This window comes from Somniosus microcephalus, chromosome 4 (assembly GCF_052327205.1).
Source record: "Somniosus microcephalus isolate GS21.2 chromosome 4, FLI_Smic_1.0, whole genome shotgun sequence".
Lineage (NCBI taxonomy): Eukaryota > Metazoa > Chordata > Chondrichthyes > Squaliformes > Somniosidae > Somniosus > Somniosus microcephalus.
In genome coordinates, this window is record NC_140990.1 from 317,167,600 (window position 1) to 317,182,314 (window position 14,715).

The 14,715-nt window shown below is 49.4% G+C and overlaps 1 protein-coding gene across 3 annotated transcripts in view; it reads left to right on the forward strand.

The window, feature by feature from the left end:
* Positions 1-14,715, forward strand: part of cfap65 (cilia and flagella associated protein 65) — a 217,141-nt gene that overhangs the window by 33,012 nt on the left and 169,414 nt on the right. For all 3 annotated transcript variants that reach the window (XM_085986795.1, XM_085986797.1, XM_085986796.1), the window contains exon 2: positions 1,490-1,564. In XM_085986795.1, coding sequence (XP_085842921.1) covers positions 1,499-1,564 — 66 coding nt within the window. In that variant the 5' untranslated portion in view covers positions 1,490-1,498. The remainder of the gene's footprint in view (positions 1-1,489; positions 1,565-14,715) is intronic.

Below are 14,715 nucleotides of genomic sequence, written 5' to 3' on the forward strand. Positions count from 1 at the left end.
CCCCTCCCCCATTCCCATCTCACCATCTCGCTCGCAATGATTCCTTTTTCTTTCCACCAGCCTCTCTCCAGCCCCGCCTACTCTGATAACTATCTCTGCACCCGACTCCAACCAACACCTTCCTCAGGATGTTCAAATACAGCAAAGAAATCATTCAAATCGCAGGGGTGGGGCAGGGGTCGGGGGGGTGGGGTGGCTTAGAAGATTGAAATAAAGAGGTATTGTTCAACTCCAGCCGTGGAGCCCTGACGAAGGGTTTCGACCCGAAACGTTGACTCTATTTCTCTCTCCACGGATGTTGCCTGGCCTGCTGAGTTTTTTCAGCATTTTCTGTTGTTATAAAGCTCAGTTAGTTAGTGTCTTGCCCTGAAAGATTCCAACATGACGTACAGTCTATGCATGAAGCTGCAGAGTTAGAAGTGATAGACTTCACAGAGAAAAAGAGGTGATACAGTATTGTAATGGTGCTGTGTCAGTGGTGGTACCCTGAGTTAGAGGGTTGTAGGGCCAAGCCCCACTCCAGACACAAGCACATAATCTAGGCTGCCACCTCCGTGCAGTACTGAGGGAGCGCTCCACTGTTACAGATGCCATCTTTTTGGATGAGATGTTAAACCGAGACCCTCCCAGGTAAAAGATCCCATGGTGCTGTTGGAAGAAGAGCAGGGGAGTTCTCCCCGGTGTCCTGGCCAACATTTATCCCCCAACCAACATCATGCAAAACAGATTATCTGGTCATTTATCTCGTTGCTGCACATAGGGCCTTGTGTGTAAATTGGCTTCCGTGTCTCACTACATAACAACAGGGACTGCACTTCGAAAGCAAGTTCTTTCTATTTGAAGATTGAAATGCTGCCTCTTGTGCCCATGAACAAGTAAGTCAAAATAGGTTTGCCAGCTAATCCTCTTGAAGATCCAGAGATGAATGGTGAGCATATTGAAGAAAGAACATGCATTTATTTATATAGCGCCGTTCACAACCTCGGGACGACCCAAATCTACTCACGGCCAAAGAAGTACTTTTGAAGTGCAGTCACTGTTGTAGGGAAGCATTGAGGTCAATGAAAACCAGCAGAGCTGTATGACGGACGGCTGAATCGATATTGCCCGTTTTACCCTATCACCCAAAGTCGCAATATCTCAAATTCCCTCTAGTTGTATTTACTGCTCCTCCATTCCACTCCCAATGCAGTCTGTGCCCTCCCCCTCCCCCATTCCCATCTCACTTACAATGATTCCTTTTTCTTTCCACCAGCCTCTCTCCAGCCCCACCTACTCTGATAACTATCTCCGCACCCGACTCCAACCAACACCTTCCTCACGATGTTCAAATACAGCAAAGAAATCATTCAAATCGCAGGGGGGTGGGGTGGCTTGGAAGATTGAAATAAAGAGGTATTGTTCAACTCCTGCCGTGGATTCCCATTAATTTGATACTTCACTGTGAATATGTTCAACAATTTGATGGCCTTTCTCTTTACATTGACAGTGTTTAAACATGTTGACCTCATGTCCTGTGAATTCTGTCCCTTTTCAAGAGCTGGCACTGAAAACCTGTAATAAGGTAGGTGCTTTATACAATGTGTAATTAATGGATCATTTGTTTTTTATATTAATGAGAAGATGCAAAAAAGATTCATAAGGATGATACCAGAACCGAGAGGTTGTAACTATCAGAAAAGATTGAACAGGCTGGGGCTCTTTACGCTAGAAAAGAGAAGACTGACGGGTGACCTGATAGAGGTCTTTAAAATTCTGAAGGGGTTTGATAGGGTGGACGTAGAGAAGATATGGGGAGTCAAAAATTAGGGGCCATAAATATAACAAAAGCAAAATACTGCAGATGCTGGAAACACTCAGCAGGTCAGGCAGCATCTGTGGAGCGAGAAACAGAGTTAACGTTTCAGGTCGATGACCTTTTGTCAGAACTAGAAAAAGTTAGAGATGTAACAGATTTTAAGCAAGTGCAGAGGCAGGAAAAGAGGGGAGGGGAGGAAAGAACAAGAGGGGGGGGAGGAAAGAACAAAAGGGAAGGTCTGTGATAGGGTGGAAGGCAGGAGAGATTAAATGACAAAAGGGATGTTGGTGCGAGGCAAAAGGAGATGGTAATGGGACAAGTAAAGAAACAGATGGATCTAGATGAGGTGTAAAAGGGAATGACAGAATCATCAACAGCTGCATGTGGAAAAAAGGATGAGTTTATTTGCAACACCTAAAGCGCTGATTGGTCCCCTTAGAGGACAAGATACACAGCAGTTTCTCTGGAATGTGTAATTAGATCCTCCCTGTTACTTTGCAAAGTGTACCAATATGTCGAGGAACCAACTAGAGAGCAGGCCATCTTAGACTGGGTATTATGTAATGAGAAAGGATTAATTAACAATCTTGTTGTGCGAGTCCCCTTGGGTCGGAGCGATCATAATATGATAGAATTCTTCATTAAGATGGAGAGTGAAGTAGTTGACTCAGAGACTAGGGTCCTGAATTTAAATAAAGGAAACTGCGATGGTATGAGGCATGAGTTGGATAGGATTGATTGGGGAATGTCACTCAAAGGGTTGACGGTGGATAGGCAATGGCAAACATTCAAAGATCGCATGGATGAACTACAGAATTTGTTCATCCCAGTTCGGCATAAAAATAAAACAAAAATGGTGACTCAACAGTGGCTAACAAGGGAAATTAGGGATAGCATAAGATCCAAGGAGAGGACACATAAATTGGCCAGAAAAAGCAGTAAACCTGAGGATTGGGAGCAGTTTAGGATTCAACAAAGGAGGACAAAGGGATTTAGAGTATGAGAGTAAGCTTTCAGGGAACATAAAAACTGACTGTAAAAGCTTTTATAGATATGTGAAGAGAAAAAGTTTGGTGAAGTCAAGCGTAGGTCCCTTGCAGTCAGAATCAGGGGAATTTATAATGGGGAACAAAGAAATGGCAGACCAATTAAATGCATACTTTGGTTCTGTCTTCACAAAGGAGGACAGAAATAACCTCCCAGAGATGTCGGGGAACATAGGGTCTAATGAGAGGGAGGAACTGAAAGAAATCAGTATTTGTAGGGAAATGGTGTTAGGGAAATTGACGGGATTGAAGGCCGATAAATCCCCAGGGCCTGATAATCTACATCCTAGGGTACTTAAGGAAGTGGCCCTAGAAATAGTAGATGCATTGCGGGTCATCTTCCAAAATTCGATAGACTCTGGAACGGTACCCATGGATTGGAGGGTAGCTAATGTTACCCCACTATTCAAAAAAGGTGGCAGAGAGAAAATGGGGAATTATAGACCGGTAAGCCTGACATCGGTAGTGGGGGAAATGCTAGAGTCCATTATAAATGATGTAATAGCAGAGCACTTGGAAAACAGAGACAGGATCGGACAAAGTCAACATGGATTTACAAAAGGTAAATCTGCTTGACTAATCTACTGGAATTTTTTGAGGATGTAACTGGTAAAATAGATAAGGGAGAACCAGTGGATGTGGTGTATTTGGATTTTCAGAAGACTTTCGAAAGGGTCCCGCATAAGAGATTAGCATGTAAAGTTATAGCACATGGGATTGGGGGCAAGGTATTGACTTGGATAGAGAACTGGTTGGCAGACAGAAAGCAAAGAGTTGGAATAAACGGGTCGTTTTCCGAGTGGCAGGCAGTGACTAGTTGGGTACTGCAGGGATCGGTCCCAGCTATTCACAATATATATTAATGATCTAGACGAGGGAACTAGATGTAATATCTCCAAGTTTGCAGACGACACAAAGCTGGGTGGGCGTGTGTGCTGTGAGGAGGATGCCGAGAAACTCCAGTATGATTTGGACAGGTTGGGTGATTGGGCAGAAGCATGGCAGATGCAATATAATGTGGATAAATGCGAGGTTATCCACTTTGGTGTCAAAAACAGGAAGGCAGATTATTATCTGAATGGCAATAGATTGGGAGAAGGGGAAGTGCAACGAGACCTGGGTGTCCTTGTGCACCAGTCGCTGAAGGTAAGCATGCAGGTGCAGCAGGCAGTTAAGAAAGCAAATGGTATGTTGGCCTTTGTAGCGAGAGGGTTTGAGTACAGGAACAAGGATGTCTTGCTGCAGTTGTACAAGGCCTTGGTGAGACCACACCTTGAGTATTGTGTGCAGTTTTGGTCGCCTTATCTGAGGAAGGATGTTCTTGCCATGGAGGGAGTGCAGCGAAGATTCACCAGGCTGATACCTGGGATGGCAGGAATGACGTATGAGGAGAGATTGGGTCGATTGGGCTTGTACTCGCTGGAGTTTAGAAGAATGAGAGGGAACCTCATCGAAACTTATAAAATTCTAACAGGACTAGACAGACTAGATGCAGGAAGGATGTTCCCGATGGTCGGGGAGTCCAGAACCAGGGTTCACAGTCTAAGGATAAGGGGTAAGCCATTTAGGACAGAGATGAGGAGGAATTTCTTCACCCAGAGAGTGGTGAACCTGTGGAATTCTCTACCACAGAAGGCAGTAGATGCCAATTCATTAAATATATTCAAGAAGGAGTTAGATATATTTCTTAAGGCTAGGGGGATCAAGGGATATGGGGAGAAAGCAGGGACAGGGTACTGAGTTTGGATGATCAGCCATGATCTCATTGAATGGCGGAGCGGGCTTGAAGGGCCGAATGGCCTACTCCTGCTCCTATCTTCTATGTTTCTATGTAATTCGAGCCATTCTGACTGTCTACTTCAGACAGAACAGAGCTAACATAGAACAGACAGGGCTCACCCTCGCGGGTTAAAACCTTCTTCCACCCCTCAAACAAGTTCCTGCCCCCATCGCCCAAGCTCCAGACCTCTTCGCCAACTGCCCAAGTTCCTGACCTGCTCCACTCACCCGCCCTCCCCCCCCCCCCCCAACTGCCCAAGTTCCTGACCTACTCCCTCCCACCCTGACTTCCTGACCTCCCCCTGTCCAAGTTCCTGGCCTCCCCCAAGTTTCTGACTTTCTCCCCCCCGCCCAATTGCCTGACCTTCCCCCACCCCCGCCCCCAGCCGGCCCAAGTTCCTGACCTTCTTCCCCACCGCTCTCCGTCCGCCCCCCCCCCCCCCCCACCAACCCCCAGGGCTCCTGACATTCTCCCCCTGCCCAAGTTCCTCCCCCACGGATTCATGACCTTCTCCCCCCCTCCCCCCGACAAGCTCCTCACCTTGACCGCCCGCCCCCACCCCCCCCCCCCCGGGCCATAGATGGGGCATTGTGTGTGGGTCATGGATTATTAACAGGTTTATTGGGTATGAAGTGAATAGTAACAGTGTCGTGACTTCAGATTTCGTCCAGTCCGCACACGCACCAAGCTTTCTGAGAAATCAACCAGGTGTAGGGGGAGGAGAGGGAGAATGTGGTGTGGGTGTAAACGAGGTGGGGTTGGAAGAACGTGATCTGTCTTACCATCTGGATCACGTTCTCGCTCTCAACCCCCCCTTTAGACCTGGGTCACGTTCATCCGCTATCCACACTGTGCTCGCCGTGCTGTTTACCCCTACCCCCCCCCCCGCCGCCCCCCCCCCCGAGTTCCTGACCTTCTCTCCCTGAGTTCCTGACCTCTTCTCCCCTTCCCTCCTCCCTCTCCCCCCGTCCCCGCTCTCTCTCTCTGCCCCACTCTCTCTCTCTCTCTCTGCCCCACTCTCTCTCTCTCTCTGCCCCACTCTCTTTCTCTCTCTCTCTGCCCCACTCTCTCTCTCTCTCTCTGCCCCACTCTCTTTCCCTCTCTCTCTGCCCCTCTCTCTCTCTCTCTCTCTCTGCCCCACTCTCTCTCTCTCTCTCTCTCTCTCTGCCCCACTCTCTCTCTGTCCCACTCTCTCTCTCTCTCTCCCCCACTCTCTCTGCCCCACTCTCTCTCTCTCTCTCTCTCGCTCTCTCTCCCCCCCACTCTCTCTCTCTCTCTGTCCCACTCTCTCTCTCTCTGCCCCACTCTCTCTCTCGCTCTCTCTCCCCCCCACTCTCTCTCTCTCTCTCTGTCCCACTCTCTCTCTCTCTCTGTCCCACTCTCTCTCTCTCTGCCCCACTCTCTCTCTCTCTGCCCCACTCTCTCTCTCTCTGTCCTACTCTCTCTCTCTCTGCCCCACTCTCTCTCTCTCGGCCCCCTGATGTGCCTCAATAATTCCGAGACTCGATGTTAGCGAAACAAAACAAGGATTTTATTGACTTAGAAGGTAACACACAGAGGAGAATGTATCTTCCATCCAGAGGTCTGCCGTACTGGATGTGCTGCAGGCTGGGCCAGCTTACATAGGAGCCAGGTATGGGCGGAGCCCTACACACAGTACAATACAATGGAAATGAAACTGAAACCAACCACAGTCACAGGCAGAGAAATACTGATGAGTGATGAATGGAATATTTCATCACATTCACCCCTTCTATAGATTTAGTCTGTTCGGGGGTTTGATAGTCCTCTGCGACCGACGTGGCTGTTGTGGTGCCGCGGGTGTCGGCTGGGTGTCCCCGGTGGCCTCCTGGGTCTCTGCCGGGGGTGCCGCCAGGGTTGTTGAAGGGGTAGTTGGTGGGGGTACCGTTGGTCGATGTTCTTCCGGGGGTGATGAAAGAGTAGTGGGTGGGTAAGAGTTGCTGTGGTCGTTGTTGCTGCTGTTGTCGTGGTTGTTGTCGTTACCGGCTGGGGCGACGTCTTTTATGGACACGGTGTCCTCCCTTCTGTCGGCGTGCCGGACATACGCGTATTGGGGGTTGGCGTGGAGTAGGTGCACTGACTCCACGAGAGGGTCCGTCTTATGGCCCCTCACATGCCTTCGCACGAATACCGGACCTGGGGTGGAGAGCCATGACGGCATGGATACGCCTGAGGTGGATTTCCGGGGAAAGACAAACATTCGCTCGTGAGGCGTGGCATTGGTAGCAGTACACAATAGCGACCGTATCGAATGGAGCACATCTGGGAGGACTTCCTGCCAGCGGGAGATAGGGAGGCCTTTGGTCCTTAGAGCTAGAGTGACTGCTTTCCATACTGTCCCGTTCTCTCGCTCCACTTGACCGTTACCCCGGGGGTTGTAGCTGGTGGTACGGCTCGTGGCGATCCCCCTGGACAGCATGTACTGGCGTAGCTCTTCACTCATGAAGGACGCCCCCCTATCCGTATGGATGTAGCTCGGCATACCGAACAGGCAGAACAGGCTGTTGAGGCATTTAATGACCGTGGCGCTGGTCATGTCTGGGCAGGGGAAGGCGAATGGGAAACGAGAGTATTCGTCCACAATGTTCAGGAAGTAAACATTGCGGTCGACGGACGGGAGGGGGCCCTTGAAATCTAAGCTGAGCCGCTCAAAGGGCCGTGTAGCTTTGATTAAGTGGGCTCTATCTGGGCGGTAGAACCGAGGCTTGCACTCAGCGCAAGTGCGACAGTTCCTGGTCAGGGACCGAACTTCCTCAATCGAGTAGGGTAAGTTGCGGGACTTTATGAAGTGGAACAGCCGCGTGACCCCTGGGTGGCAGAGGTCATTGTGGAGGGTCTGTAGCCAATCCCCGGTGGCGCTGGCACACATCCCTCGTGAGAGGGCGTCGGGGGATTCGTTAAGGGCCCCTGGCCGGTAAATGATGTCATAATCGAAGGTGGAGAGCTCGATCCACCACCTAAGAATCTTATCATTTTTAATCTTCCCCCTCTGTTTATTATTGAACATAAACGCTACCGACCGCTGGTCGGTAAGTAGGGTGAAGCGTTTGCCGGCTAGGTAGTGGCGCACTGCCTCCACGATGGCTTGGGCCTCCTTTTCTACGGAGGAGTGTCTGATCTCGGGCCCTTGGAGGGTCCTCGAGAAGAAAGCTACGGGCCGCCCCGCCTGGTTGAGGGTGGCCGCCAAGGCAAAGTCAGACGCATCACTTTCCACTTGAAAGGGGGTGTTCTCGTCCACTGCCTGTAGCGTGGCCCGCTCAATATCCTGCTTAATGCTTTTGAAGGCGGCATGGGCCTCAGCAGAGAGCGGAAAAGAGGATGCTTTCAAGAGGGGGCGGGCTTTGTCGGAGTAGTTGGGGACCCATTGGGAATAATAAGAAAATAACCCCAGGCACCTTTTCAGGGCTTTGGGAGTGTTGGGCAGGGGCAGCTCCCGTAGGGGGCGCAATCGGTCGGGGTCTGGTCCGATTTCCCCATTCTCCACCACGCTGCCTAGTATGCAGAGGCGCGTGGTGTTGTAAACGCACTTGTCCTCGTTGTTGGTGAGGTTGAGTTTTTGTGCGGTTTTCAGGAACCTCTCGAGGTTCGAGTCGTGATCCTGCTGGTTGTGACCGCAGATGGTGACGTTGTCGAGGTAGGGGAAGGTTGCCTGCAAGTGGTGGTCATCGACCATGCGGTCCATCTCCCTCTGGAAGACCGAGACCCCATTCGTCACCCCAAAGGGGACTCTGAGGAATTGGTAGAGGCGTCCGTTCGCCTCGAAGGCGGTGTACGGGCGGTCCTCTGGTCTGATAGGGAGCTGGTGGTACGCTGACTTGAGGTCGATGGTGGAGAACACCCGGTATTGGGCGATTTGGTTCACCATTTCTGATATGCGGGGTAGCGGGTATGCGTCTAGTTGGGTGTACCTGTTGATCGTTTGGCTATAGTCGATCACCATCCGTTTCTTCTCGCTACCCCTTACCACCACCACTTGGGCGTGCCACGGGCTATTGCTGCGTTCAATAATGCGCTCTTTCAGGAGCCTGTCTACCTCGGTCGCGATAAACCGCCTGTCCTCCCAGCTGTACCTCCTGCTTTTGGTCGCTATTGGCCGGCAGTTAGGGGTAAGGTTCGCGAATAGCGAAGGCAGCTTTACCTTCAGGGTAGCCAGACCGCACACTGTGAGGGGCGGCTGGGACCCACCGTAATTGAGCGTGATGCTTTGGTGGTAGCACTGGAAATCCAGGCCCAAGATCACGCTCGCACATAGATTCTTCATGATTAATACTTTAAAATTATCGTATACAGTTCCGTTAACGGACAATTGTACCGTGCAGTAACCCATAATGGTTGATGTCTGGGTTTTATCAGCCATAGAGATGGTACCCAGAGTAGGGACCACCTTTAGGGAGAGTTGTTGTACCAGTTCAGGGTGGATAAAACTCTCCGTGCTTCCACTGTCAATTAAACATTTAACCCTGCACCCGTTTACCTCGATGTCCACCGTTGATTTGGATAGCGGGTGCGGCCTGGTCTGGTCCACTGTGACCGATGCCACTGTAGGGCCCTGATCGAGACAAGATGGCGTCCACGCTGTCTGCTCACAAGATGGCGGACCCCACGAGGGCGGGCAAGATGGCGTCCAAGATGCCGCTCCCACGGCGCACACGCGGCGGTGGCGGGTTTTCCGGCGGGGTTCCCTCGGCACACCTTCCCGAAGTGCCCCTTCTTACCGCACTTAAAGCAGGTGGTGCCTTTCGCCGGGCACAGGTTTCTGGTGTGCTTCGGCTGCCCGCAGAAGTAGCAGTTGGGTCCCCGACGCGTCGCGGCTGTCGTAGGGCTTCTGGGGGGAGAGCGGGGCCCCGACGGTGTCAGGCTGCCGGGCGGGGAAGATGCCTTACAAGATGGCGGCGCCCTTGGTGCACACGTGGCAGCGTGGACGGCGCGGGCTGAAGAGTAGGCGTCCGAGTTTCTCTGGGCCACATCCAGGGATCGTGCTGTGTCCGCAGCCTGTTTCAGGTCCAATCCCGTTTTTTCCAGCAGTCTCTGCCGGATGTAAGTGGAGCTGAGGTCTGTGATAAAGGCATAGCGAACAAGCTCGTCAGTGTACACTGCGGCTTTTACATCTTGGCACTTGCAGTCTTTGCCAAGCGTTTTCAGGGTGCCTAGGAACTCCTCCACCGATTCCCCAGGTCGCTGTGCGCGAGTAGCGAGCAGATGCCTAGCATACACCTCATTCGTAGGCTGCTGGTAATGCGCCTTTAAGATGTTGCAGGCGGCCGGGTACGTGTCGGCGTCTTGGATGAGGGGGTAAACCCGGTGGCTTACCCAATTCCGCAGAATTCCGAGTTTCATACTCGCAGCGTCCGTAGCGTCTTTGACGGCTGCGGAATTGTCCAGCAAGAATTCCATACACATAAACCAGTGTCCGAAGCGTGCCGATGCGTCCGAAGCATGCTGGTCCAAATCCAAACGTTCGGGTTTCAAGAGTTGATCCACTGTGTTGAAAATTAAGTCAATAAAATTGATGTGCCTCAATAATTCCGAGACTCGATGTTAGCGAAACAAAACAAGGCTTTTATTGACTTAGAAGGTAACACACAGAGGAGAATGTATCTTCCATCCAGAGGTCTGCCGTACTGGATGTGCTGCAGGCTGGGCCAGCTTACATAGGAGCCAGGTATGGGCGGAGCCCTACACACAGTACAATACAATGGAAATGAAACTGAAACCAACCACAGTCACAGGCAGAGAAATACTGATGAGTGATGAATGGAATATTTCATCACACCCCCACTCTCTCTCTCTGTCCCACTCTCTCTCTCTCTCTGCCCCACTCTCTCTCTCTCTCTGCCCCACTCTCTCTCTCTCTCCCTCTCTGCCCCACTCTCTCTCTCTCTCTCTCTGCCCCACTCTCTCTGTCCCACTCTCTCTCTCTCTCTGCCCCACTCTCTCTCTCTGCCCCACTCTCTCTCTCTCTGCCCCACTCTCTCTCTCTCTGCCCCACTCTCTCTCTCTCTCTGTCCCTCTCTCTGCCCCACTCTCTCGCTCTCTCTCTCTCTCTCTGTCCCTCTCTCTCTCTCTGTCCCACTCTCTCTCTCTCTCTCTCTGCCCCCACTCTCTCTCTCTCTCTCTCTCTCTCTCTCTCTGCCCCACTCTCTCTCTCTCTCTGCCTCTCTCTCTCTCTGTTCCTCTCTCTCTCTCTCTGCCCCACTCTCTCTCTCTCTGTCCCACTCAATTCAATTCAATTCAATTGCTTTATTGGCATGAAAGTTTACAGGGAACCATATTGCCAAAGCTTACATAACAAAAAGTACAGTTTTCCAACATTCTGTAGGTGTCAAACAATTTTGACCTTCGTTGGGTACATACGATATTAGTTTAAACAATATTAATTTAAAGTCGTTGAACATCGTTGGGTACATTCAGTATTAATTTTAAACAGTCCTCAGGTTGTGACATGTTGTTACATATTTGGCACCAAGGTATGGTCTGTCTCCTTCTCCCAGGACTAATCTTAATTTTGACAGGTCATCCAATTCTTTGAAATCTGGGGTTGTTTGGCTGAGCTTGTCAAATAATATGTTTCTTGTTGTGTTGAATTTTTCGCATTTTAGGAGGAAATGCATCTGTCTCAACCTCGCCGGCCAGACATTGATCACATATTCTATTCTCTCTAGGCTGCCAGGATTTCTTGTATCTTCCTTTTTCAATTGCCAGTTGGTGGTCGCTTAGTCTGTACCTGGTGAGGGTCTGTCTCTGTTTTGTGTCTCTGATGGTCGAGAGATAGTCTGCCAGTTTATATTCTCTTTTTAGGGCCCGGTAACATTCTAATCTGCTTTGGTTTTTGGTTACATTGTTCCAATGTTCCAGGTAGGTTTCTTTGCATTGTTTAATGATTTGGTTCACTCGGATTGGTGTTTGGACGGCAGTGTTGGTCTGGGACTGGTCAGGGTCCGGCTGAGTAGGAGTACGTGGTTTCAGTAGCAGCTGACTCAGGGGACTCTTTTCTGGGTTTAGCTCTTGGGTCTGGAAGGCTTTAAAATGAAGGGTGTCTGGGGAGCTAGATTTCTCTCTCTCTCTCTCTGTCCCACTCTCTCTCTCTCTCTGTCCCACTCTCTCTCTCTGCCCCACTCTCTCTCTCTCTCTGCCCCCACTCTCTCTCTCTCTCTGCCCCACTCTCTCGCTCTCTCTCTCTGTCCCACTCTCTCTCTCTCTCTCTCTGTCCCACTCTCTCTCTCTCTCTCTCTTTCTCTGCCCCACTCTCTCTCTCTCTCTCTGCCCCACTCTCTCTCTCTCTCTCTCTCTCTGCCCCACTCTCTCTCTCTGTCCCACTCTCTCTCTCTGTCTCTCTCTCTCTCTGTCCCACTCTCTCTCTCTCTCTCTCTACCCCACTCTCTCTCTCTCTCTGCCCCACTCTCTCTCTCTCTCTCTCTGCCCCACTCTCTCTCTCTTCCCTCTCTCTGCCCCCTCTCTCTCTCTCTCTGCCCCTCTCTCTTTCTCTCCCCCCACTCTCTCTCCCCACTCTCTTTCTCTCCCCCCTCACTCTCTCTCCCCCCACTCTCTCTCTGTGTCCCCCTGTCTCTGCCCCCTCTCTCTCTCTGCCCCACTCCCTTTCTCTCCCCCCACTCTCTCTTTCTCTCCCCCCTCACTCTCTCTCCCTCTCTCTGTGCCCCTCGCTCTCTCTGACCCACTCTCTCGCTCCCCCCCCACCTCCGAGTTCCTTGCTCTCTCAGAAGGCCGCAAAAATGTTTGTGTAGATAATAACAGCGATATTCTGGGCAAAAGTCTCGGAGGCTCCTTTAGTATAGTCATTGATTTTCAAAAGATAACCCAAACGCTCCAGTAGCAGGCTCAGGCTCGAGCTGCAAAAGCAGCAGCTCCAGGCTCTGCAACGTGGTTCAGCCCCATTTCCAGCTTCTTCATATATTGTACTGCGCATGCGCGACTGGATCGAGTGCGCATGCGCAGAGGGAGTCAAAAAACACCGTGCAAATAATCACTTTGGTGATTGAAATAAAGAATAGATTTGCCTTTCTAATCTAGGCTTTATTAACTTAAAAATCCTGTAGCACATCTTCAACACTCAGTCCCAACTAAAGGCTGGAAAGAACTGAATTTAAGATGGCCACCACAAATCACATGACATCAACTACCAATGAGATTACAGCATATATCCCAAGGCAGGAAACAAACAACCAATCACAATACTTCTTACTAACAAAGAATAATCACCACATTCACCCCTCCTTTTAAAATATACTCCAACCTAAATAACCTTTACAATTTATAATTAATTATTTACAACTAAAACTATGCACAGACAAAATAAAACTATTCAACATGACACAATACTAAGTGAGCAACAACAAATAGTAACATTGCACATAAGTATTAAGTATCTCTCAACTAAAACAATATAATATAATATTTCAACAATTTTAAAACATTACTATCAATTTAAAAGTCCATTTTCAATCGGTCGACCGGATATCTTGTTCGTGTTGACCTTCTCAACCTTGGTGAAATTCCTTGCCCTCCCACACCAGGAGACACAGAAGTATCTTCTGCAGGAAGGCTATCCATATCCCGATTTTCAACGGTTTCCGGATTAGAAATCCCATCAGGAGGTAACTGGGACGGTCATGAACATCCATCGAGGGCTGACTAATAGAAGTATAATTATCTGCAGTCGGATTGGAAATATTCATAGTATCTGTAACAGCATCCACATTATCTGAATCATGACTATTGTTAATATCCTCAGAAGAGGGCTGGCCACCACAAGGAGCCAAGTCTTTAATTGAAACGGTACTTTCTTTCCCATCTTGGAATCGAATATGAGCATATTGGGAATTTGCCTCCAACAGCTCCACCTCCTCCACTAAAGGATCATATTTTGACAATCTAACATGGCGCCGAAGCAGCACAGGTCCCTGCATAGTAAGCCATGAAGGTACCGAATATCCCGTAGTAGATCTCCGCGGATAGTTAAAGAGCCTTTCATGGGGGGTCACATTAGTAGCCGTTGAAAGCAATGATCTAATGGAATGCAGGGCATCAGGCAGTACCATTTCCCACTGTGTATTCTTAAGGTTCCGGGATGTCAAAGCCAACATAACTGCCTTCCAGATCACCCCATTGTATCGTTCGCACTGTCCATTACCCTGGGGATTATACGGGGTAGTTCTGCTAGTAGAAATTCCCCGACTCTGAAGGTATTCCTTCAACTGGGAAGACATAAAAGAACTTCCCTGATCCGAATGCATATACACAGGCATCCCAAAGATGACAAAAAGTTGAGTCAGACATTTGATAACTGTAGCAGCTGATACATCTGCGCAAGGAAAAGCAAAAGGGAACCTTGAAAACTCATCCACAACAGTAAATATATATCGGTTTTGAGTAGTTGAAGGAAGAGGCCCCTTGAAATCGACGCGCAAACGTTCAAAAGGAGAAGTAGCCTTTATAAGATGAGCTCGTTGAGGCGTAAAGAAATTCGGTTTACACCGAGCACAGATAGAACATGATGAAGTCATCCACTTGACGTCTTCAACTGAAAAGGGCAAATTCTTACTGCGTACGAAGTGTATCATCCTCGTAACCCCAGGATGGCATAAGGCATTGTGAAGATTAATAAGCGTATCTCCGTGAATCACAGAACAATAAGCCCTCGACAGCGCATCAGCAGCAACATTATCCTTCCCCGGACGATAAACTATATCAAAATGGTAACATGCCAACTCAATCCTCCACCTCATTATTTTATCATTCTTAATCTTTCCAAAATGTTTGACATCAAACATAAAGGACACAGACTTTTGATCAGTTACCAACGTAAAATGTCGCCCCGATAAATAATGTCTCCATTTACGCAGTGCTTCTACTATTGCATACGCCTCTTTCTCTATTGAAGAATGCCTTTTTTCACTATTGTTCAAGGTACGTGAGAAAAAGGCCACAGGTCTTCCATTTTGGTTCAGAGTAGCCCCAATTGCAAAATCAGAAGCGTCCGTCTCAATCACAAAAGGAACCTGCTCATCAATAGAATGCACAACTGCTCCAAGGATATCCTTTTTAAAATTATC